Here is a 26,691-nt window from a genome sequence, read left to right as displayed (position 1 = left end):
TTTCACTTTCAGAACATAATTTTTTGGTTTAAAAGCATAAACCTGGATAGCAGTAACTATTGATAACTTTTAAAAAATATGTTTTTCTGATAAAATATACGACGATTATTTTCTAAAACTTGGAAAATGCAGAAAAGGACACACACACGTGTACACACTGAATCCCCGCAAGCTCCACGGTCACTCTCCCCGGTCTCCCTCCAGCTCTCTTCCACGTGTGCAGAGGGGCATTCCTCACATTATTGACAACACACTGTTTATGTGATGTTCTGCTGCTTTTCTCACTTAACTCTTTATCATCAACATTTCTCCTGCTAATTTACAAACAGTTTTTTTAACCTTCTGTTCAGTGCTGCACAGTATTCTGCTGCCTGGCTGATTATCTGTTTCTAACAATGATCTGTCAAATCTCTCACATGCCCCATGATGGGTTACCCAAGGATTTCTAACAGTTTTACAACTGAAACACATTTTGGCAGGCATGCCTACACATTATACAAGCAAACACAGCCAGCTTGCTTTCTTCCTAAATTACTAGACTGTTCTATAAAGACAATCAAATCAGCCACATTTACTTTCTCCCCCCATGGGACCCAGAAAGCTCATCTGTGAGACGATCAGGAAGTCTCTGCAATGTGTCAGACTCATTTACAGAGTCCTTGTCACAGTGGGGTGACACACCTGTGTGTGCCTAGATTTAGAAATCACATATTGGACTTTACAGAAAATACATGCTTTGCCATTCGTATTTCCTTGAGCTCCAGACAGACCAATACATAGAAGGGAGACTCCTCTGTGTCCAGCAGCATGATTACCAGTATCTGGCCTATCCCTAAACCAGCAGTAAAATGGAAATGGAACTGGTGCCTTTTCCACCTCTCTTGGGAGCTGAGAGCAAAAAGCATTAGCCATGGGCGAATACTGCAGGGGACCTGGTAAGCACGGGTAGTGCTCCAAACCCAACATGTTACCTGGTTGTTAGGGCTGAGGTTCAGGAGCCTCCAGGAAGAGTACATGAGGTCAGAGAAGTGGTAGAGCAGCCGGAGCCGGGCCCTCGCGGTGTGGATGCTCACCTCCCGGAGCGCCCCGTACTGGGGGGGCACTGCGTCAGGCAGGCCCAGCTGCAGAGGTACAGACACACCTACCCAAAGAGCAAGCAGATGCTTATAAAGGAGAATGTACTGCTTTCATTTTCAGTATTTTGAAAATTTTCAAACAGAGAGGTTGAGATAAGTATACAATGAACATTCATTCCACCACCTAAATTCTAGAATATTTGCCTATATTTGTTTCATCACGTGTTTATCAATTCCTCTCTCCATCAATTCATCTTTATGCTTTAATGCACATGTGTTATTTTTTAAGATATCTTGTTTTATTTATCATTATGGGAACTTTTTTTCTCCTTTAGTTTCCCATTTAACTATGGCACTTAAACAGTTCCTTCACAAAAGAACCAAAACAGGGGCACCTCGGTGGCTGAACCCATTAAGCGTCTGCCTTCAGTTCAAGTCATGATCCTAGGGTTCTGAGATCAACCCCCATAATCGGATCCCTGCTCAGCGGGAAGCCTGTTTCTCCCTCTGTCCCTCCGCCCCCCGCTCATGTTGTCTCTTTCATGCTCTCTTTTTCGAATGAATAAATAAAATCTTAAAAAAAACAAAAACAAAAAACCCAAATTCTTCCTTTTGTATTTGATAGCTGCCATCTTCATAAAATGTAGGATGTGAGCCAGGACCAGGTAGGCAATTCTGGAAAATGGGAATGGGCAACTCAGCAGTCACCTCCCACACTTCCTAGGGATCTGACAGAAAGTGACCGTGATGGAATGAAAGCTATGGGTGCATGATTCATGAAAGCTTTGTACTGCGAGAATAAGAGCTCTGTAGAAGCAAAGACTGTATTCATGGTTCCCCTCTTATTAAAAACATATAGAGTAAACCAACACTTGCCTTATTTGAGTTTCATGTAAATAAAGATTTGCACAGCTCAATTCCATTTATTTTACTCCCAATTGATTTCATTAATACTGTCAACAAAAGCTAACATTGATTAAGTATTTCTATGTGCTAAGCACTATTTTAAGCACATCACACAAATTCTTCATTTAATCCTATAGCTCTTTACAACAGGGGCTATTATCATCCCATTTTACAGATAAGGAAATGGAGTCTTAAGATCACACAGCTTGTAAGCGAAGCAGCGAGGATTCGACCTAGGCAACATGGCTCCGGAGTCTGGACCTTTAACCACCACACTGCAGAGCCTCTCTCCTGAAGTGGGAGTGAGATCTCTGTGAGATGAAGAGGACTCTGAGTATCAAAACGGACCATGGGTGAGCAGCACTGCTCATTCTGGACTCTACTAATCAGAAAACATCTCTTGCTTGTTTGGAATCTACTTGGTAGTCCTCATTTGCTCCCTAAGGGTATTTAAAAGAAAAAAAAATCTCTACAGTGAGTCTTCTCCAAGGACTTAAAAGCAGAAGTCAGCAAAAAGGGAAGAGAATGCTGAATTCCTAGGCACAAGGTTACTTCAAGGAAACTCTAGTTCCTGATACACCAGAGAATCGTATAAAGAAAGGGCTTAAGGGCCTGGCAGAGAAACAGCCCAAATGTAAAGAGATGGATAAGGAATGATAAATGCCCCACATCTGTGGGGATCCAATCTGGAGAGTACTCAGCAGAATGTGAAACACATAAATACACATTTTACTTTCTTTATATCCTTTTTTTTTTTTTTTTTTTAGAGATTTTATTTTAGTGAGAGAGAGAGCACAAGAGAAGGGGAGAGGCAGAGGGAGAAGCAGACCCCCTGCTGAACAGGGAGCCAGATGTGGGGCTCAATTCAGGAACCCTGGGATCACTATCTGACCCAAAGGCAGGCACTTTGACTGACTGAGCCACCCAGGCACCCCTTTATATCTTTCTGTAGTTCTGGGACTGCGTAATAAACACAAAGGTAGAAACTGCTTATCAGTCCTACTACATGCTGGAGTAAAATGGCAACATTTTCTTCTTTTTTTTTTTTTTTTTGCTGTGCCAACGCACAGACAACATCATGTTTCAAATGGTTAATTGCAGTGAAGAATCTGACAATTGGTCTCAGACCTTTGAATCTTTATTCCTAATACCAGGCCTTAGAAAACTATGATTCACCACTTCTTCTGTACATGAAAAAATACTTAGTTGCTGCTCTAAAATTATACATTTTTGCTTGCCTAAGTGATATGTTTTCTTCTTTTGGGGGTGCAGAGAGGAAGTGCTTTGTGATGAAGTCTGCAGGAGAATCACCTGCTATGAAAGGATTTACAGTGCTCGGAGCACCAAGAAGGCTTGGTTGTTGGGGGGCCTGGTGGTCTCAGCATGCCTGGATGCAGTGGGAAAGCAGCAAGCAGACAGCGTGGCTGGGGACCACAGAAAAAGAAGCTCTGAAAGAGAAGCTGCAGGAGCATGGATATCGCATCTCTCACCTGGTGCTCTTGGAGGGACAGGCGGCGCTGTCCAGGCAGCACTGTGGCAGCGGCCAGCTGAGATCTGCCGAACGTTTTTCCCTTGCAAAACTGTTACCAGGGTTGGTTCTCGAACGTGGTTGGTGTGGCCTAAGCCAAGCTTGTAATACATTACAAAAACAAAGAGTCAATTAAAAAGAGGAAGCAAGGAAGTCAAGATGATGCAATCTGCCTTACGTGGTAGGCAGATATAAATAAATATCTATACCAAGCAACAGCATCAAAATGAAATTAATTCTGATTTTCTCAATCAGAATAGTCCTCATAGCTCAGACTATCTCCTAAAAACTTGGCTGCAACAAGGCCATTCCAAAGCTAGAGTTAAGTCTTAATGATGGAACACATCCTTGGATTCCAATTCTAAAGAGGAAATAATTCTTAGAAAGTTAAAAAAGTAACAGAATCATCTATAGAACTTTTATTTTAAAACACAGATTTCCTTCTAACATGGTCGGCCAGGGTAACAATAAACAATTATAAAAGCGTACAGAGAAGGAGATTTTCATCTCCAGATCTCTGTTCTTAGGGTACGAGTGGAATACCCAGTGTTTGAGTGGCTAAGCACCTCAGTGTCATTAGGGAGGATCATGTCAAGTCCCTTCCAATGACCTCCCTAAGGTGTCTTCAGCAGCTACTCTCTTCTCATTAAGACCATGTGCAACTGCAAGGATGAGCAGCTTTCCCATCTGTTAACACAATGATGAGGTGACCACAGAGTCAAACTGAGGCTACCAGGAGTAACAATGGAGACCTTGAACTTGAGGGTCCCTGGCTCAGGGGGCAGACAGACCCAGAGAGGATTTATGGAGGAAGGGGATGTGGCTCTGCATCTGGAGGGCTGAAACCCACTGTAGCAACAGGCATCCCAGACATCTCCCACCCAAATTCCTCCCTACTTCAGATATAGGGTAGGCTGAACACATCAAATTCTTAAATCTTCTCTCAACCTCTCAGAGGCTCAGTTTATTCTTCTGTAGAATGGGGATGACAAGATTTCCTGCACAAACACAAATATCCTATCTACAACATACTGTGTACGGTACTATGTTCTATTATTAAATATAAAAGTATCGTTGTTTCATTCTTTCCATGTTGCAGATCAACTGATGCTCCCAGGGCCTAATCTCACAGACTACAGTTAATTAATCTCACAGATTACAGTAAAAACGATGATGATAGTAGCAAATACCTGTAAAGCGCTGCTTACTATGTGCTGGCCCTTAATGAGTGTAGACTTACATATACTCAGTTAATTCCCTTAATCACTTTGCTATACCATCAGATTTTTTTTTAAAACCATGGTATAATCCTTACTTGGCCACAATCGAGAGAGACATGAAAAACTGCGCTCACAAATCAATCTGTCCCATAGCAAAGTGATGTGTGTGAGGCATTGTGGTAAATCCTAGGAGTTTCCTAGCTTATCCCTTTCACAAATGAGGGACGCTGTCAGAATTCTAGAATATGAGAGGACAAGCAAGATAAATATTTACCTGCCCTTCTGAATTGCTCCCCCAGGCATATACATCTCCAGTTGATGCCAAAGCAAGTGTGTGCTCAGCTCCAACTGCCACATCTTCGATAATCACTCCAGACAGGACAGGGATCTGCTGTGGTCGATTGTGATTGCGAGCACGCCCCTCTGGCAAGCCTATCAAGCGATCTGAGAAAACAGTAAGAAGAAACTTATGGATGGGACACAACAGTCCTTTTGTTTTCTAATGAGTCATTTAACTCTTCTAGTGGAATGGCAATGACACATCTAATTCATTATGGTAAAAGCTGCCATTCTGGTAAGGTGTACTAGATCCTGAGTGAATGAAATCTGAAACAGCACCTTTGCAAAGTGTCACGGACTCCTATTCATAAAATAAATAAATCTAAAATTAGCAGCTTATTTCAAACCAAGAGACACTTCAGTATCCTCCTATTTGAGAGGATGGCACATAGTTAAGAAAGACTCTATGGTTCTTACATTCTAAGAAAAGACATCACTCAACTTCTCTTGTCCTAAAACTTCTAGCCAACTTCTCCCTTTATCTTTGTTGCTAAACTTCTAGAAATTACAGGCCAGCCCCACAGGGGCTCTTGCCCCATGGCCTCTAGAACTGTTTGGCATGGCCACCTTCTGCAGTCTACCTTCCACTCTCACTACTGCACTGAGGCTATAATCTCAAAAGCCATGAGTAGCCCCTAACTGCCTATGGCAGGAGCCTCTTCTAAGGCTCTGACCCCAAGAACCCCACATAACCTTTTACTGACCTGGCCTCAGTGCCTCCTATCCTGCAGAGACTCTGTACTACCCTGGTTCACTGGCAACCTCTTTCACCACTCCTTTCAAAGCCAATTCCCCTGAGTCCTCTTTCTGTGCTTACTGGCCTTCTACTCATACCCCCAGAGTTCTATGCACTTTTTTTTTTTTTAATAAACATATATTTTTTTCCCCAGGGGTACAGGTCTGTGAATCGCCAGGTTTACACACTTCACAGCACTCACCATAGCACATATCCTCCCCAATGTCCATAACCCCACCCCCCCACCCCCCTCCCCCCCTGCAACCCTCAGTTTGTTTTGTGAGATTAAGAGTCACTTATGGTTTATCTCCCTCCCAATCCCATCTTGCTTCATTTACTCTTCTCCTACCCCCTTAACCCCCCATGTTGCATCTCCTCTCCCTCATATCAGGGAGATCATAGGATAGTTGTCTTTCTCCGATTGACTTATTTCACTAAGCATGATACCCTCCAGTTCCATCCACGTCGTCGCAAATGGCAAGATTTCATTTCTTTTGATGGCTGCATAGTATTCCATTGTGTATATATACCACATCTTCTTTATCCATTCGTCTGTTGATGGACATCTAGGTTCTTTCCATAGTTTGGCTACTGTAGACATTGCTGCTATAAACATTCGGGTGCACGTGCCCCTTCGGATCACTACGTTTGTATCTTTAGGGTAAATACCCAGCAGTGCAATTGCTGGGTCACAGGGTAGCTCTATTTTCAACATTTTGAGGAACCTCCATGCTGTTTTCCAGAGTGGTTGCACCAGCTTGCATTCCCACCAACAGTGTAGGAGGGTTCCCCTTTCTCCGCATCCTCGCCAGCATCTGTCATTTCCTGACTTGTTAATTTTAGCCATTCTGACTGGTGTGAGGTGGTATCTCATTGTGGTTTTGATTTGTATTTCCCTGATGCTGAGTGATATGGAGCACTTTTTCATGTGTCTGTTGGCCATCTGGATGTCTTCTTTGCAGAAATGTCTGTTCATGTCTTCTGCCCATTTCTTGATTGGATTATTTGTTCTTTGGGTTTTGAGTTTGCTAATTTCTTTATAGATTCTGGACACTAGCCCTTTATCTGATATGTCGTTTGCAAATATCTTCTCCCATTCTGTCAGTTGTCTTTTGGTTTTGTTAACTGTTTCCTTTGCTGTGCAAAAGCTTTTGATCTTGATAAAATCCCAATAGTTCATTTTTGCCCTTGCTTCCCTTGCCTTTGGCGATGTTCCTAGGAAGATGTTGCTGTGGCTGAGGTCGAAGAGGTTGCTGCCTGTGTTCTCCTCAAGGATTTGGATGGATTCCTTTCTCACATTGAGGTCCTTCATCCATTTTGAGTCTATTTTCGTGTGTGGTGTAAGGAAATGATCCAATTTCATTTTTCTGCATGTGACTGTCCTATTTTCCCAACACCATTTATTGAAGAGGCTGTCTTTTTTCCATTGGACATTCTTTCCTGCTTTGTCGAAGATTAGTTGACCATAGAGTTGAGGGTCTATTTCTGGGCTCTCTATTCTGTTCCATTGATCTATGTGTCTGTTTTTGTGCCAGTACCATGCTGTCTTGATGATGACAGCTTTGTAATAAGAGCTTGAAGTCCAGAATTGTGATGCCACCAACTTTGGCTTTCTTTTTCAATATTCCTTTGGCTATTCGTGGTCTTTTCTGGTTCCATATAAATTTTAGGATTATTTGTTCCATTTCTTTGAAAAAAAATGGATGGTACTTTGATAGGAATTGCATTAAATGTGTAGACTGCTTTAGGTAGCATAGACATTTTCACAATATTTATTCTTCCAATCCAGGAGCATGGAACATTTTTCCATTTCTTTGTGTCTTCCTCAATTGCTTTCATGAGTACTTTATAGTTTTCTGTGTATAGATTCTTAGCCTCTTTGGTTAGGTTTATTCCTAGGTATCTTACAGTTTTGGGTGCAATTGTAAATGGGATGGACTCCTTAATTTCTCTTTCTTCTGTCTTGTTGTTCGTGTAGAGAAATGCGACTGATTTCTGTGCATTGATTTTATATCCTGACACTTTACTGAATTCCTGTACAAGTTCTAGCAGTTCTGGAGTAGAATCTTTTGGGTTTTCCACATATAGTATCATATCATCTGCGAAGAATGATAGTTTGACTTCTTCTTTGCCGATTTGGATGCCTTTAATTTCTTTTTGTTGTCTGATTGCTGAGGCTAGGACTTCTAGTACTATGTTGAATAGCAGTGGTGATAACGGACATCCCTGCCATGTTCCTGACCTTATAGGAAAAGCTTTCAGTTTTTGTCCATTGAGAATGATATTTGCGGTGGGTTTTTCATAGATGGCTTTGATAATATTGAGGTATGTGCCCTCTATCCCTACACTTTGAAGAGTTTTGATCAGGAAGGGATGCTGTACTTTGTCAAATGCTTTTTCAGCATCTATGGAGAGTATCATATGGTTCCTGTTTTTTCTTTTATTAATGTGTTGTATCACATTGATTGATTTGCGGATGTTGAACCAACCTTGCAGCCCTGGAATAAATCCCACTTGGTCGTGGTGAATAATCCTTTAATGGACTGTTGAATCCTATTGGCTAGTATTTTGGTGAGAATTTTTGCATCTGTGTTCATCAAGGATATTGGTCTGTAGTTCTCTTTTTTGATGGGATCCTTGTCTGGTTTTGGGATCAAGGTGATGCTGGCCTCATAAAATGAGTTTGGAAGTTTTCCTTCCATTTCTATTTTTTGGAACAGTTTCAGGAGAATAGGAATTAGTTCTTCTTTAAATGTTTGGTAGAATTCCCCCGGGAAGCCCTCTGGTCCTGGGCTTTTGTTTGTTTGGAGATTTTTGATGACTGTTTCGATCTCCTTACTGGTTATGGGTCTGTTCAGGCTTTCTATTTCTTCCTGGTTCAGTTGTGGTAGTTTATATGTCTCTAGGAATGCATCCATTTCTTCCAGATTGTCAAATCTGTTGGCATAGAGTTGCTCATAATATGTTCTTATAATTGTCTCTATTTCTTTGGTGTTAGTTGTGATCTCTCCTCTTTCATTCATGATTTTATTTATTTGGGTCCTTTCTCTTTTCTTTTTGATGAGTCTGGCCAGGGGTTTATCAATCTTATTAATTCTTTCAAAGAACCAGCTCCTAGTTTCGTTGATTTGTTCTATTGTTTTTTTGGTTTCTATTTCATTGATTTCTGCTCTGATCTTTATGATTTCTCTTCTCCTGCTGGGTTTAGGGTTTCTTTCTTGTTCTTTCTCCAGCTCCTTTAGGTGTAGGGTTAGGTTGTGTACCTGAGACCTTTCTTGTTTCTTGAGAAAGGCTTGTACCGCTATATATTTTCCTCTCAGGACTGCCTTTGTTGTGTCCCACAGATTTTGAACCATTGTATTTTCATTATCATTTGTTTCCATGACTTTTTTCAATTCTTCTTTAATTTCTTCGTTGACCCATTCATTCTTTAGAAGGATGCTGTTTAGTCTCCATGTATTTGGGTTCTTTCCAAATTTCCTCTTGTGATTGAGTTCTAGCTTCAGAGCATTGTGGTCTGAAAATATGCAGGGAATGATCCCAATCTTTTGATACCGGTTGAGAGCTGATTTAGGACCGAGAATGTGATCTATTCTGGAGAATGTTCCATGTGCACTAGAGAAGAATGTGTATTCTGTTGCTTTGGGATGAAATGTTCTGAATATATCTGTGATATCCATCTGGTCCAGTGTGTCATTTAAGGCCTTTATTTCCTTGTTGATCTTTTGCTTGGATGATCTGTCCATTTTAGTGAGGGGAGTGTTAAAGTCCCCTACTATTATTGTATTATTGTTGATGTATTTCTTTGATTTTGTTATTAATTGGTTTATATAGTTGGCTGCTCCCACGTTAGGGGCATAGATATTTACAATTGTTAGATCTTCTTGTTGGACAGATCCTTTGAGTATGATATAGTGTCCTTCCTCATCTCTTATTATAGTCTTTGGCTTAAAATCTAATTGATCTGATATAAGGATTATGCACTTCTTTTTTATTCTACACTCTCTCCCTGAGTTTCTTAGGGCCTATTAACATGGTTTTAAATACTAACATTATGCAAATCTAAATCTCTATAACCAATCTCTTTGGAATTCCAGATCCAAATCCCCAATAACTTGCTAGACATCTCCATACATACATCTAGGGTATATGGCCCCAATTCAATAGGACCAAAACTAAGTTCCTTACCTAGTTCCCCCAAACCAGCTCCCTGTTCTCAGTTAGTGACATCATTATTCTTCCAAGACTAGAAACTTTACTCATGACTTATTTCTTTCCCTTCCTCATACCTGCTTTACAGACTTCTCAGTCACTACAACTTGCCACGAAGTTCTACTTAAGAAGGTGAGTATATTACCAGGGAATCACACTGTGGATGCTTGGGTTAGGAATGCACTCAAGATCTGAACCTGAATGCCTATGACTTCCCAAGATCCAAACCTCCATTCCCTAGAAGGGCTGGGGAATTAGATAGAGTCCAGAGGAGCCCCGGTCATCAAGAAGTTCTTATGTCAGCACAGTTGTAGGCAGCAGAAAGGAGGATGGAAAGGGCTTTGGCAGGGACTCTTCTAGCACGAGCAAGGGCTTGGGCAAGAAAGGCCATCAGTGGGGAAGAGAGTTTGTCCTTATGACAAAGTTTATGAAAAAGGAGAACAGTAGCTAGTGAATGAAGGTCATAGTGGCCATTCATCACCCAGAACAACAACAACAAAAAAACTATTTACAGCACTTTCTCTAAAACTGGAAGGCAAATGTTTATACAAAATAAACATTGTAATGCCTAGAAAATGCCTTACCTTGACCAAAGGTATACACATGACCATCTTTGGTCAATGCAACAGAAAACTGAGTTCCACAAGCGACCTTTTTTATTCCAATTCCACAAAGGACATCAACTTTCTGCAAAATAAAAGTGTAAGGCACATACTTTAAAAAGGAAAATAAAAGCACTTTTGAAGTTGCCCACTGGCATGTATAAACTCAAGGACTAACTTCTAATACAAATAATACTTGTCACCTAAGTGTTTCCACCCAAATCCACACTCCTAAATGTTAATTTTCTCACATTGCTCTATGAATTACCTGAATTTGTGGTGGGGGGGGTGTTGGGGAGGGGCATTTGACTAAAACCCCCAGGACCTCATGTGAGTGGAATCATTGCTCTGTGCAACAGAGACCAAAGAGAATCCTGGAGCCTTTTAAACAATACTATGAGACCATGTAAAGCCATGGGCTGCTCCCAGTTAGACTTTTTTACTTTCAGAGGTGATAATAACGGCCTTGTATGTGCCCCAGAGATGGTTTCCTGGCTTTCCACGTCCCTAGCTAAATATTCACCAGTCTAGTTATCAAAATAGTACAGATTATTTATGATAGGGTATCTGGAGTTGAATATACATTAAATATTTGTAAATCAAACTGCTTGTTAAGTGTGTTAGGAAAATCCACGGAAAGAACTGCAAAGACAGTCTTCTGCAGAGCCAAGAAACCTTCTGTAATGTGAATATTAGTTTCTAACTTATTATTTCCTATATTTCCTTTTTATTATTTTTTAAACAGAGGAACATATCTGTACAAATTAGGCGTAATAATCAGCTAAAATGGCAGATGCAAGCAGAAGGATATAAAAGATTGTTTGAGGTTCCCTCCCTCAGGCACCCTGGAGACATGTCTGTAACTATTTCTTCTCTACATGGGAGATAGTCCTACACTGTTCAGTCTGTTTTTGGGGACAAAGGCTTATTATCCTTACACAGTTTTTACATCCAGTTTAGCAATTAATGGCTTATTTAAAATCAAGATCTAGAATGCTGGACATTTAAAAGTAAGCAACAGAAGCTTCTGAACTTCATTATCAATTACTAAAATGTTAAAGATAAATTATTTCCAACTAAAAAGAGGCACTGACATAGATGAATACCACACTGTCTGAAACCCTAGAATAAAGACGATACTGACCTGAGGGGAAGATTTTGCAGTGGAATTTCCTAAGCCGAGTTTTCCATAGTCCCCATCTCCAAAAGCCCACACCATGGAGCCATCCGCTGATACTGCCAAAGTGTGATTTAAGCCACATGCTACCTAAAGAAAGAATAGGGTATTCAGTCAGGCAAAATGAGAGCACCTAAACCATATACCTGTTTCTGGGATTCTTTTTTCCCATTTCAGTGAAAAACTTGGCTACATATATTTTCATTTTAATTTCAAGGGCCTTCTGCATATGTTAAAAAAATGTGCCAATAAGAAAAAATTGCTAATGTCCACAAACGAGAAAATAACTTTTTTCTCTGATGTGAAATCCTTCAACTATCTGTGGCTAACTTAGAATCAGAGGGCATAAAACAGGAAGGTATGCAATGAGTCAAAAAATACATCAGAGACAGCCTAAGGAATGATATAGAAAATGATAAAAACATCTCCTTGTTAAGAGGTGATCTCAATGTATACAAGATAAGTACTACTTCAGAGCAGCAGTACCAATGATGCCGCAATTCAGACATCTACTTCCAGACTACCAGACAGCAGTCACAAAAATCTGTATGGTTCAAAGATTTTATATCAAGTTGTATTATGGAAGGGGTTGTAAAATATTTGCATCCTGAATTAATGCTTTCATTTGTCAAATATAACTTGAAATATGAATTTTCATATTGGAAAAAAAAAATCACAAAAAATGATCAAGTAGGCCAAACAAAATGTACATGAGCTTAAGCACAACTGGTGATTCTAGTCTTATTTAAAGGACAGTGTCTCAGTGTAATAGAGGAAAAAGAAACTACGAGCAGATGGAACATATTATTTATTTCATGCCTGTCCAATCTGATATCCCTCCAGTGCAGTCACTCTCTCTGGAAGTTTTTTGTTAGAGGTGTTTCCAAGACCCAAACGACCGTAGTCACCATTGCCAAAAGTGAACAGTTTGCCGTCTGAAGTTACCACTGCTGAGTGCTTGAAGCCACAAGACATCTACAGACAGAACCAAGGAGAAGAAAAAAATTTAAGAAGAGGGCACACCAAGAAAGAACAAAATCAGTCATTTTTGGTCATTAATATGGTAATAAACTTCACTGACAACTCAGCACCTTCAAGACCAGTATGTCCTACCTGCCCAAGTGGCCCTCCTGCTTCCCCAAGCCTGACGTCCTCATCATCCTCAGGAAGACCAAGCTAACCAGCCTACCTTAGACGAACTGCTGCTATGCTTTAGCTGTGTACAGATGACCTAAACCACATGCGAGAGTAAATGGGGAAATCCTCTGTGATCTCTCCGGTGCTATGCAATTTTATAATTATCATCCAAGATCACTAGTCAATTTTCCAGAATATGGACATGAACTCAACACTTGTAACAATAATGATAAATGTTAAGCTCTGCATTCAACCTATCACTGTATCAAGGACTACACAGCAGGAGCTAAAGCCTATTGTGTTTCTTCCAAGTACCTGAAGTATGCTTGGGCCCAGCTTGGGCCAACCAGCTAGCTCAGGAAAAGGGAGTCTGTCTTATTACCAAAGTCCATTCAAACTTCTAATAAATTCAAGGATGAACAGCCAAAAACAGTGGATCTCTTGTAATAACTCAAAATACATTTTTACTATTATTTCCCGTTACCTAAATTTGAGAACGCTATTCAACAACTAGTATGTTTATCTTCAAAGGCAAACTGATCCACATCCTGTCTGACCTGCACCACTTCTTCTCCTTGTAAGGCCTCGATCTGCCTGGGGCGCCGCTGTCTGTCGCTATTCCCGTGGCCGAGTTTGCCATAATCACCATCTCCCCAGCTAAAGACCTCTCCACTTTCAGTCAGGGCCATTGAGTGCCCATCAGAACCACAAGAAGTCACCAGCTGGGTCACCACAAATCCTGGAACAGAGCAGAAAACCAACAAGCGTCACTGGATGTAAAACTCTTCACTTGCAGCTGCTACAGAATACTCTTACCATGGAAAAAACTCTTTACTACATAAAGAAAAATAGTGTCTTTAATTTTAAAGCAAATTTGAAGCCATAACCTAGTAAACTGGGAGCAGTCACATAAAATGATAACGAGGAAGAAAAGGAGGGTTGACGGGAACAGTTTTAGTCACCAAGGCCTATGTTCTAGCCACTCCTAGAAATGCTTTACCTGGAATGTCTCCTTTTTTACTTTCACATAGAACATATGAGGCAGATATTATCATCACCAATTTACAAACGGGTTAACTGAGTCACAAAGAAGTCTAGTCTAGCTTGTGCAAGGTCCTAGAGGCTGGATGCAGTAGTTCTAGATAGGAACCCTGAAATCCCATCCCCAATGCTGTGCTCTGGGAGGAAGAGATCTCAAGAGAACTCAGACCTATTTCAGAATTGGTTCTAAACACATCATTACTTGTATGCTTTTACTTAAAAAAAAAAACCCTCTTTGCTCTCTTTGAGGGCTTTGGAGTAGTCACTAAAGTTGACGTAAGAAACAAGCCGGGAGCTCCTGCAGTGGATTCTCCAGATGTAGTCTTTTTCCCAGTCAGAGAACGCTGTAAAGTTTTTGGTACATTTGCAGATTTCCATATAAATTGGTTTTTACTTTTTAGGAAATACATGCATGATTATTACTGCTATTAGTGGTTGCCTAATTTACAGTTCTACAATTTTAAAGAATTTGTTTAAAATTTTCAGTAGGTCTAAAAATAGTTATTTATAACACTGAATTCTAGCACTGCCATGATAAATAGCTTGCAAAATAACATAGCTTAAAATAGGGAAATCTATAAGAATCTAAAGAAGTGAAAACCCTCTATGACTTTACCTAGCAAAGGTTTGAGATGAGTTGCAACATAAGTTAACATTCCTATAGTTAGGCCATAGTTTCTGATCAGCTTTTAACGGAGGATAATTTTACCTTGTAGGGCTGAAATAACTGTCAGCACATGAAGGTCATCTGAATTTCCTTGTCCCAATCTGCCATAACTTCCTTCCCCACAAGCCAACACTGTGCCATTGGCCTGGATGACAAAGGTACAATTCTGACCACATATCACCTGGTATAAAAACACACAAACAAATTATCTTTTATCATATAGCTTTACCACTTAAAATGATTCTATGTATACCTAAGATACCTTTAATTCTTCTATCCTGTCACTAAAGAGGATGGGTTGATATTAAGTATGGGGTTCCTACAAACTCTTGATTATTATAAAACTGCTTAACAAAGATGTATGAGGTGCACTGAACTATTTAAAATCATTTAGAACTATCTTATCTTCAGGGATTTCAGCCTATTGTGCAGTTTATCTATTTATTTTGAAGATGTTCAGAGAGAGAGAAGGAGAGAATATGGAGCAAACTCTTCACTGAGTGTGGAGTCCAACATAGGGCTCAATGTCACAACCCTGAGACCATGACCAGAGCTGAAATCAAGAGTTGGACACTTAAGTGCCCCACCCAGGTGCCACAATTGTGCAGAGTTTATTTACTTATTTATTTTTTAAAGATTATTTGTCAGAGAGAGAGAGAGAACAGGGAGAGTGGCAGACAGAAGAAGAAGCAAGGAGCCCAATGCAGAACTCAAACCCAGGACCCTGTGATCATGGCCTGAGCCAAAGGCAGACGCTTAACTGACTGAACTACCCAGGCATCCCACAGAGTTTAAATAATAACATTAACAACAAAACAAAAAAAAAAAAAGAGGAAAGGGTGAGGAGAAACATTGAAGACTGGCTAGAAATCCATCAAGAAGCAGAAAGCTGAGGGGATATACACAAGAAAGAGTAGTGCACCCTGGAACTTACTAAGGCAGAGAAGAATGGAAGAGAAAGCAGTGGCCTGAGAAAGGGTTTGGGAATATGCTACCACGATTATTAGAAGAGGAGAGGGGAGTCAATGAAATCTAGCTAAAGATTCCTGTAAGTTAATAACCACAAAACAGAATCAATAATTAGGAGTGTGTTAACTTCTATAAATATGTACTAGGCAGAGGCCTAATCATGATGTTAATTCATTACACTTGAAAGCAAGAAAAAATTAAAAAAACTTATTAACAAAATTTAAGGCTGATAAAAACCCTAGAAGCTTTTATTTAGAAGGTATACATCATGACTTTGTTTAGTTATTCCCCACAACAGATTACACAATGGATACACATAACCTGACAACAAGGAAATCAGAACTGTTAGAGTTCTCAAGTTTCTTCCTCACTTCTTTACCCTGTTAGTTACCTGTTGGGCCTGTGAGAATGAGGGAGCTGCTGCAGGGACCATTACATTTCTTCCCGCTTCTGCCAACTGTCCATGCCTGCCAGCACCCCACAGGTAGACATCACATTTACCTCCCAGATGCCAGTCCTAGAAAACCATAATCATCTCAAAATTAGATTCAACCATTCATTCAAACAAACATGAGCTAGCCTCTAAGAGACACCAGGTTACAAACAAATAAGCATTTAGTATCAGAAGATTTAATGGAGAACCACCATATAGATAGTTATCTTCACTGACCTCAGGTCTGGAAGTTGCCCAAGACATAATTTGTTCATCCATGCCATTAATCCATTTACTGTTATCCTGCAAGACACAACAAACATCAGGATGAATCTTGGTTATCAAGATTTATCTTTTTTTTTATTTTTAAAGATTTTATTTATTTATTTGACAGAGAGAGAACTCACAAGGAGGCAAAGAGGCAGGCAGAGAGAGAGGGGGAAGCAGGCTCCCTGCCAAGCAGAGAGCCCAATGCGGGGGTCGATCCCAGGACCCTGAGATCATGACCTGAGCCAAAGGCAGAGGCTTAACCCACTGAGCCACCCAGGTGCCCCAAGATTTACCTGTTTTTTTAGGGAAAAAAAAAAAAAAATAGCCCCTCCAACATGGGGCCTGAACTCAAGACCCTGAGATTAAGACCTGAGCTGAGATCAAAAGCTGGATATTTAATGGACCAAGTTACCCAAGTGCCCCAAGATTTATGTTATTAATTAACAACTAAGTCTTCTTTACATAAAAGAACCTAGTAAATCCTATAAGAAAATTTTATAATACTATAAAAAATTAAGAGTTTTATAATCATGCCAAATGACTATGCATTATTAATATTTCCCTTTATCATAAACACTTTATGATCAACTATCACCATCACATTGGTGATTCAAAATTAACCATTTAGGTTTTCTGAGCACCAACAGGTACAAGGTCATGTGCAGGAGGCACCATCCCCGTGAACTCACTATATAGCAACAGGCAGGTCAATTCATCTTTCTAGGCTTCAATTTCCTCATCTAGAAAATGACAGATTTGGAGCAAATAGGCTCAGAAGGACACAGCTATTTATTTTTTAAGATTTTATTTATTTATTTAAGAGAGAGAGTACATGAGAGAGTGCAAGTGGTGGGGGTGGGCAGAGGGAGAGAGAGAAGCAGACTCCTCATTGAGCAGGGAGCCCGATGCGGGGCTCGATTCCAGGACCCCGAGACCATGACCCGGAGTCAAACATAGACGCTTAACTGACTAAGCCATCCAGGTGCCCCAGAAGGACACTTCTTAATTAAAATCGTATTCTGCCGGGGTTGGGCTCCCTGCTCAGCAAAAAGGCTGCTTCTCCCTCTCTTCCCTGCTCGTGCTCCCTTTACCTCTGTTTCTCTCTCTCTCAGATAAATAAAACCTTCAAAAAATAAATAAAACCTAAAAAAAATTTTTAAATAAAACTATATTTTATAACTAATTTCCCTCCATTCATATTTGTTTTGTATCTGTATCTTTGTATTCAAATGTTTGTATATGTAAATCTTAACTAAATAGGTTGTTAGATCAAGCACTGGCCTGCTCTGTCCACACAGGCATCTCATCTACATCACACTTTCTACATCTGGACATTCCCAAATACAATCAAAGAAATGACAACTGGAATGCTCTTCTGTATTCTAATTTTGTGGTGATTAAAACATGATCAAAGTGTCAAAAATAATTTAGAATCTATATGGGAAATAAACCCCCCAGATGACCCAGGAAAAGATGTCAAAATATGGATAAGTCAGGTACCAAACAAGGAACTTATGGACAAAAGGGAAGAAAATACAGGACTATGTCATGGAAAGCCAACAAGTTTACAGGAGCTCCACAGTTCTCGTATAAACAATCTTTGTCACCATAGGGGGCTGCCATAAGACTGAAAGTGGCTGACTACCTGAAAGTGAAATACATTAAGTTTATCTAAGGGCAGGCTTCTAGCTATCCAAGCTTCGAAATACTCACTGGAGGTCTGCTACTTGCTAAACACCCAAGATACAATCTCAGCTGCAGACAGCAGCAGCTCCTATCATGGCTTACCATTAGGAATAGAAGTTCATCCTCCGGAACAGGCTCTAGATCAGGAACAGTAAAAGATTCTGGAAACTGTGCTCCATTGGTCAGGGCTTCAGCAGTCTTTATGGTGGTTGAGAAACATTCTAACCAGGCCCACTCGTTTGGATTCCAGGATGCTGGGTCGGGGAGGCAGCTCTGGTGGTGTGGTGGCACTGGAGGGTTACATAACAGCTGATCCAGATGCAGTCCCACAGCGAGGGAAGCCAGACATTGCATGTAGGGGCTATGAACAAGCTGATCACCACAAACCACATGAGGCTAAGAGGAAATACAAGAAGGTCAAATTGAAGAGCCTGTACCAAATATTATAAATTAACCTACTGTATTCTGAAAACCTGTAACTGTATTTTTTAAGTTTACTCTTTTTTTACACCTGAAACTATTATTCTTTATGGTCACTAAATGGAATTTAAAAAAACAAAAAAAATTATTTTTTTAAATGACTTTTACTTTGAAATAATTTTAGATATACAGAGAGTTACAGAGATAGTACAGAGAATTCTTGTAAATCCTTCATAACATCTTATATAACCAAGAAATTAATACTGGCTACCACACCAACTAAACCGCAGAACTTTATTTGGTTTTCCCACTAATGCCCCTTTTCTGCTCCAGGATCTAATCCAGGACATCACATGCATTTAGCTGCATATTTTCACTATAGTTTTTCATGCATAATAATAATAATAAGAAGAAAAGGCAGCAGCAGCAGCAGAAAGTAACTAAACCAAAATGACCTGCTCCCTTCTCACATTTCCTCCTTTACAAGAGAATCTCTCCCTAACTGTGGCAGAGCAACTCCATGCGACGCTAAGTGATTCAGAAAAAAAAAAAAAAAAAAAACAACTGGGCAAATGCATCAGTAAAGTTAACCAGATGGAGTAACAGCTAATTGTATTAATGTACCTTGGCCAAAAATGAAGAAAAAAAACCCAAAAGCTCTGCCTAGGTGCAGCACTAGTGAGTGCTAGAAGACTGACTACACAGTATCACAGCCTGGGGTACAGGTCCAAATTCCCTTTTTCCTCATTCTAGTACGGAAGGACCCTACTCAGTTCAGCCTTAGCTCTCCCACTAGACTTTCCACACGGATTCAGCTGATAAACAGAGAATGTTCACTCTGACACCCACATCCACCCCTGCACCTCCTAACTTCAGGATGGCAAAATCACACAAAAATAGATTCATGGGTCAGAAAAGGGAAGATGATACTCCACAGCACATGTACTGTAAGAAGTTCAGGAGTGAATAAGTAATCTGAGAAAAAAATTATGCAAACACTATACAAATTTGAGAATCATTTTAAAATTTTACTCCTACTAAAATAAAGTAAAAGCTGAGGATTACCGAACAACCATTTATTTATTTATTTATTTATTTATTTAAAAAAGATTTTATTTATTTATTTGTCAGAGAGAGAGAAAGAAAGATAGCACAAGCAGGGAGAGTGGCAGGCAGAGGCAAAGAGAGAAGCAGGCTCCCCGCTGAGCAGGGAACCCAATGTGGGGCTCGATCCCTAGAACTCTGGGATCATGACCTGAGCCAAAGGCAGCGGTTTAACCAACTGAGCTGCCCAGGCACCCTCTGAACAACCATTTTAGACATGATTTAACTTTATTTGATTCTGCCAAATAGCACCACTCATTTTTCTCAGACTTTATGCTCTTGAGGAATAAATTCAAAGCTGCAATTCAAATTCCGGAGCAGCAGTCCTCTATAGCTCTGCGGCAGTGAATGTCCTCAGTTACCTTTTCATAGGCATACTGCTCCTGAAGCATCACAGGTAGCCGCTCCAGAAACGCTCTCATGCAGGGAGCCATGTTTAATCCCAGAACACCTTGCTGTTTCAGTGCTGTCCTACAGGTTGCTAAAACGTGATTGGCAGCAGCCCACTCTGATGTACAATTCACGACCAAAACATCCTAATGGAAAATGAATCATGCCACATGATACATTTGTTTAAGTAAAAGATAACACAGAGAGAATTCTATTACCATTCATTTCTGAAATTCCTTCTGGTTATTGCACTGAACACTTTTGTTTTTTGGACATTTGATGCTGTACTTTTAATACCTATTACCTTCAAAACAGCCTAAATTTTGTCTATGCAAAAACAAGTGAGTAAGAAGTAACCGTAAAATTTGTGAGCTACCTTGCATTTTGCTGACTCTCCTTAAAGAAACATGTGAATTCATTACTATTTCACAGGACTTGGAGGACAAGGTATCTAGGATATTTCAAAAGCCTGACAAGACACAGGGCAGCAGAGGAAGGAATGCTCTGCCTGCCGAGGGACACTGCAAGAGAAGCAGCACTGCTCTGACTGGCAGCCTACCACTGCCCTGGCTCTTATTCTATATTCTACTTCTAGGAGGACTGTTCATGCAGGTTTATTGCTCAATTTAAAGATCTTTTAACTAATAAAATGTAAATTAAAGTAGTACACTGGCTACTTCATTAAGGGTATGAAGAGCAAGACTGCAGGAGATAATGTCATGTCAGAATTAACTTCACAGTAGAGGCCACTACTGTTTTCTTTTTTGTTTTGTTTTGTTTTACTAGAATATTACATTTCAAAGCCAAGAAACATTTTGTATACTTGAGTTAAATGTCTTTGGTCCACCTTTTTAGAAAAAACTCTTTTGAGACAGTTTAGTGCTATCTCAAATCATGGCAGGAAGTAAAAATCCACTTTATAACATCCAGTGGAAAATAAGTTGTTCAATAATTAAACATTTTCACCAAAGTCTAGGGTATAGTAGGAAGAGTACTGGATTATAATCAGGAGGCCTGGGTTCTAGTTTTCCTTCTGTCACTAAATAGTTGTATTATCCTGGGCAGGTAATAATCTTTCTGGATATCGATTTTCTCCTTTTCTACATAAAGTAGGCTGCTTAGACTACAATTCCAGGGTACCTTATAGAGGTACCCTAGAATTTAGTGTAATTGTAAAATTACCTTTGATCTATTTGAGCAAGCAGCTACCCCGACATCTGGAATCCATACTGTGGTTTGAATAGCTCCAGAGCCTATCACAACAGTTTGTAAGACAGAGCCATCCTAAAATGAGATGTATTTATATCAGTACATATCACTTAAACTTAGTCTTTATTTAGTTATTTATTTTTTAAAGACTTATTTATTTTGAGAGCAAGAGAGCATGTGCACAAGAGCGAATTCGGCTGGTGGGTAGAGGCATGAGCATGTGGAGAAGGAAAGGGAAAGAATCCCAATCAGACTCCCCACTGAGCACAGAGCCCAGCTCAGGGCTCAATCTCACAACCCCAAGATCATGACCTGAGTCAAAAATTGGATGCTTAAACCACTGAGCCACCCAGGTGCCCCAGTCCTTATTTACATTTTAAATTTATACTTCACATTCACAAAAACATATTCTAAAATCTACACTGGCTAAATTTAGCAATGTCCAATTACATAGTTACTATCCAATTTTCCCGGGTCTTTTCTAGATGACTTTGAAGCTCTATCAGTAAGAAAAATTAAGGGATGGAGAATTTTGAAAACAGTTTCTTCAGTATTGAAGATATTAGTACACAAAATATTCCTAAGATTAGTTGAGTTAAATTTTATCAAATATAAGTTAATGTATAAACCTTTCTTAAGAAAAAAATAACATCTATATTCTTACCCTTAAAGACCAAATATTCATGAGGCCACCTAGTCCACCAGACACGAGGGCCAAGCCATCGGAACTAAAGGCAACAGTCCGGACAGGGGTGATGTGTCCCCGCAGCTGATAAACGCACTTGGCTCCAGTTGATTTCCTATATCCATCCTGCAATTCATTTTTATTTTTAACACACATTGAAATTAAAACAAATTTAAAGATTCAAGATTTAGAATTCATTCTTAAAAATTTTGTATTTTTTAATTTAGCATAAAATTGGGGAGGAGGAAATGATAACTCTCTTCTAAGGTTTAGCTTAAGAAAATAAAATATCAACCTGGTTCACCTTTGTTCCTTTGAAGCTGCATTTTATCTTTTTTTGAACACTTTCAAGTGAATTTCCTATTCTTCAAACTGGCAAAAATTACATTTCTAGGTTTTAATTATTCCTCAGAGATAGAAAAATTCTAACTTCTGCTATTTTTTTTTTAAGATTTTATTTATTTATTTGACAGACAAGAGATCACAGGCAGGCAGAGAGGCAGGCAGAGAGAGAGAGAGAGAGAGAGAGAGAGGGAGAAGCAGGCTTCCCGCCTATCAGAGAGCCCAATGTGGGGCTCGATCCCAGGACGCCGAGATCATGACCTGAGCTGAAGGCAGAGGCTTTAACCCACTGAGCCACCCAGGTGCCCCTAACTTCTGCTTTTTAATGAATGTTTTAATTTTTAATTTTAGCTTTATGTAATTTTCATTTTTAGCTCATAAAATTCATGAACTGCACATGTTGGTTCTCTATTAACCAGGTACTTCTTTTTGTTGGCCTATGGCTATCTGCTACATGGTGTCTATTTTCATGTTTGCTGTGCAGGTTTTAGAAGTGAGATAGGTAAGGCCTGTGCAAAGGGCTACTCTCTAGCACAAACAGCAAATCAGATTTATCTCTAGTGCTTCTACCTCCACTTACGTGATATTTTCCTTCCATTAGTGAGCTACTTACTTCTCCCTCTTAACCCCTCTCTCCCTCACTTAAGCTCCATTTTCCTTCTAGTTATGATGCAGTTTAATACCAGATGTACTTATTTACCCAAAGATGACATAAGGCATATTTCTTCCAGGGGTATTTGCATCATAGGCAAACGACAAAATAACAGAGGGTGCAAACTGTTAGCTCAGGGAGGCCATTTGACTTGTGTTTTAAAGAATTTTAAATCAGGTGCCAAGGTTTAATATTGAGAGATTTTACTTAAATCACTGGATTTTTTTACTTCTATCACCAAAAAAAAAAAAAAAAATAGGACAGTCTGGTAACAATAGCCTCATTTCTGGAGGATGACAATCAAGTCTGTGGCAGCTGTGTCCTTTATAGGAAACATGCATGCTTCTAGGTTTTCTGTTTGTTTTAAGCCTCTCCATACCTCCAACTCCCAGCTTCTAGATGGCTCTGTAAAGCATCTATCTGAAGGTGTAATCTCTGTTTAAGGTAAAGGAATTATTCTTCATAGGTGGAATTCTAGTATCAGCACGAGGTACTCTGGTTGGATAGGGGTGCTCCTGCAGTGCTATTTAACTGTACTGAAGACTAAACATGGGACTTCTCTATCTCTAGTGTCCAGTATATCCAGTACAAGTGATCGCCACTCAATATTTCTAGAATATCTCACTTTAACAAGCAAACATACTGTACTGACTTCAAAAATTAAAACTAATTCAGAAAACACACAAAGTATGACAAATATTCATGTTTCCCTAATGGATCTTGCCCTTTTGGATACTAAATATTGAGTATGTCAGTAATCAACGGAGGATTACTTTGATAACATATAGCATCTATGCTTTCAAATGAGGGTTTCAAATGCACCAAAACATTTACCTGGCAACTGGATTCCTGGTCCCACCATCCTTCTGAACTAGTCACACTTGTCTGTGTGATATCTTGTGGAATACGCCAAACACATACTAAGCCACTCTGACAGCCACTTAAAAAAAAAAAAAAAATCACAAAAATAAAAAATTAAAAAAATTTAAAAATCACAAAAAACCATGTCAATATGCAGAAGGAAACACATTTTCAAATAGCAATTAATTAAGACCTGAAAAAACTACTACAATATTATTTTTTAAATTATTTATAATATGTATGCTCTAATCCTTTTACAAGAAATACAAACAGAATCGATATTCTAGCAACATCACACCCAGTTAAGGAGAGAGCATAGCAAGGTCCACACTGGAAAACTATTCTTCATTTGTCCAAGATGATCTTACAGTATTACATATTAGAAGAGTAGTAACAGGCAATAAGCCATTTAAGACTACCAAGAAGCCATATTTAATGCAAGGAACAGTCTATACTAATATAAAAATTAAGATACACACACACACACAAATTACAACATACGTAGCCATCAGTAAATGCAATTTGGATCCTTTCCCTGGAAGGCTGCACCAAGCAATGCCATTTACAATAGATGGATGGCAGAGTGAATGTAGACAACGCCAGCATCCTGAAATAGGCCCCCAGAGTTTCACATTTTCTTCTTTGGCACATGTCATAAGAATATGACCTGTTGGGTCCCACTTCATACTAACAAGAATATCCTTAAAATGGTAAGAAGAGAAAAAAATTCATGGTAATGCTTCCTTCACAAATACTTTTAAATTCAGTAATTTATGACCCATAGCTCCATTACTCAATTATTTTGAAATCAACATTTTATGCAAATAAGATACTGTCGTGTCATTCCCAATCACTAGACTAACTCACCCTGCAGTATAGTCTGCATTATATATATTTGCTAGAGCCAAAGTTCAGTAAATGTTAGCTGAATAAATGAATTATGAAATTCTGATTCAGAAGGAATATTCATCTTTCATTAACATTTTAACAGGTACTTTTATTGACTTATAATCATTAAAATATGAAAAGAAACTTAAAAAAGAGGCACCCTTCATACCAAAATAGTGAATATTATAAGAATCTAAGACATATTGTGTGTTTATATGGTTGTCATCATTGTGTTCTTCTGACACTTTTTTATTTTTACCCCCTTCATATCTTCCAACTCGTGGCTTCATCCACAATGCTACTTGCCTAGATAGCCCTGAAGCATTAGAATCAGCAGCCTCTTTTTAAGGTAAAGGAATCGTTCTTCATAGATGGAATTTCTAGCATTTGAGGGGGAGTTTCTATTTCACTGTTTTGGTTTTACTTCTTTCTTGGCTTGATGGCTTTCTTACACAGACTCTTCCATGCATATACATGGTCAAAAAATTTGTTAACAATAGAGTATCAAATAATGTAAACGATTTTTAAAAACTAGTATCAAGCAATACTATATAACAAAAAACAAGAAAAAATAACCATCTGGTAAAGATGCTTTACCTTATGTGCATCAATTAGAACAATGCCTCCTTTCTCAAGTGGTTCCTTTGTTCCCAGTAACAACTTTCCATCAAAATATCCCACTGCAAATGGTCTATCTTCACTGAACCAAGCAATGCAAGTTACAGACACTAACATGATAAAAACAAAAATTTAAAAAAGAAAATATAAGTGACTTCTTTGTCATTGTCTAACTTAAGACAGATTTTGCAACAAATATATGCTACCACAATCACCGCAAGTAAGTTTCCAAATCTTTAATGTATTAGACATTATTATTAGGCTAAGAGCAGGAATTCTGTGTAACCTATTTTAAAAGTCTTATTTATTTATTTATTTAAAAAGATTTTATTTATTTATTGACAGAGAGCACAAGCACATGCACAATCAGGGGGAGCAGCAGGCAGAGGGTGAGGGAGAAGCAGACTCCCCGCTGGGCAGGAAGCCGAATGTGGGGCCCAATCCCCGGACCCTGGAGATCATGACCTGAGCCAAAGGCAGACACTTAAACAACTGAGCCACCAAGGTGCCCCAAAAGTGTTATTTGTAAGTGATAAGGACTACCCTCATTTTTTTTTTTTTTAAAAGATTTTATTTATTTGACACAGAGAGAGAGATCACAAGTAGGGAGAGCAGCAGGCAGAGAGATAGAGGGGGAAGCAGGCTCCCTACTGAGCAGAGAGCCTGATGCGGGGCTCGATCCCAGGACCCTGAGACCGTGACCTGAGCCAAAGGCAGAGGCTTAACCCACTGAGCCACCCAGGCACCCCGACTACCCTCATTTTTAATCTTTCTTTTTTTTTCCAGGTGATTATTGAAAAATTAAATTTCCTTGCTGATTCCAAGTTAATGTACTGGCTTCTTTCCTTTTGGACCAGAATTTACCGTGAAACTGAGAAATGAAATAACCCAAGTCATAGAAAGAAAATTACCTGTCCCTTCTTTTGGTTAATATTCCCTACTCAGTGTTTCCATATTCTACCATAGATGTCCCATTTCTAACAATCTATATTCATATTTACTTCTTTAAGTACATATAACCCTGGAAGGCTATAAGACAGGTTAAAAAAACAAACAAACCAAAAAACAATGTTTCTCTGTGGGAACACGGGAACTGAGTAGACAGGAAAAAGACTTTCCACTGTTTATCTTTTTAAACTTCAAAATATTTCAACCCCATGAAAGCATTATCAATTTAAAAAAACTAAATTAAAACAAAACAAAACAAAACAAAACAAAAAAGACCTTGTTATATTCTGCTAATAGAATACCATGTAACCTGGGACTGTTATCTGTGAAATGCTCCACCCCCCCCAAAACAACTATGTATTAAGATAGGCCTATGCATCCAAAGGGAACTGGGAGAAAATAAATTAAAGTAGACTTCCTACTATCTCTTGTCACACCAGAACTTCTCTCTTCCTCCTCCCACTTCCTCAATTTCACATCTACCAATGATTATAATTTTTTGTCTTGGACATTATTAACTTTGAAGGGAGACTTGGAGCCCTACTCTAAGGGTTCAGAGACTTACACAAAGGATG

General features: G+C 39.2%; 1 protein-coding gene across 10 annotated transcripts in view; it reads right to left on the bottom strand.

The window, feature by feature from the left end:
• Positions 1 to 26,691, bottom strand: part of HERC1 (HECT and RLD domain containing E3 ubiquitin protein ligase family member 1) — a 185,838-nt gene that overhangs the window by 9,640 nt on the left and 149,507 nt on the right. For all 10 annotated transcript variants that reach the window (XM_032864757.1, XM_032864756.1, XM_032864764.1 and 7 more), the window contains 17 exons: positions 25,148 to 25,278; positions 24,164 to 24,363; positions 23,636 to 23,741; positions 21,787 to 21,933; positions 21,096 to 21,197; positions 19,886 to 20,059; positions 18,102 to 18,395; positions 16,281 to 16,346; positions 16,002 to 16,127; positions 14,684 to 14,822; positions 13,491 to 13,672; positions 12,616 to 12,771; positions 11,764 to 11,886; positions 10,602 to 10,704; positions 5,005 to 5,174; positions 3,473 to 3,611; positions 972 to 1,141 (listed from right to left, as the gene is read on the bottom strand). In XM_032864757.1, coding sequence (XP_032720648.1) covers positions 972 to 1,141; positions 3,473 to 3,611; positions 5,005 to 5,174; positions 10,602 to 10,704; positions 11,764 to 11,886; positions 12,616 to 12,771; positions 13,491 to 13,672; positions 14,684 to 14,822; positions 16,002 to 16,127; positions 16,281 to 16,346; positions 18,102 to 18,395; positions 19,886 to 20,059; positions 21,096 to 21,197; positions 21,787 to 21,933; positions 23,636 to 23,741; positions 24,164 to 24,363; positions 25,148 to 25,278 — 2,528 coding nt within the window. The remainder of the gene's footprint in view (positions 1 to 971; positions 1,142 to 3,472; positions 3,612 to 5,004; positions 5,175 to 10,601; positions 10,705 to 11,763; positions 11,887 to 12,615; positions 12,772 to 13,490; positions 13,673 to 14,683; positions 14,823 to 16,001; positions 16,128 to 16,280; positions 16,347 to 18,101; positions 18,396 to 19,885; positions 20,060 to 21,095; positions 21,198 to 21,786; positions 21,934 to 23,635; positions 23,742 to 24,163; positions 24,364 to 25,147; positions 25,279 to 26,691) is intronic.

The sequence above is a fragment of the Lontra canadensis genome, unplaced genomic scaffold (genome assembly GCF_010015895.1).
Source record: "Lontra canadensis isolate GAN:19392208 unplaced genomic scaffold, GSC_riverotter_1.0 scaffold28, whole genome shotgun sequence".
Classification (NCBI taxonomy): domain Eukaryota; kingdom Metazoa; phylum Chordata; class Mammalia; order Carnivora; family Mustelidae; genus Lontra; species Lontra canadensis.
The sequence above is the reverse complement of the archived record's forward strand: the minus strand, read 5'-3'. Positions and strand labels throughout refer to the sequence as shown.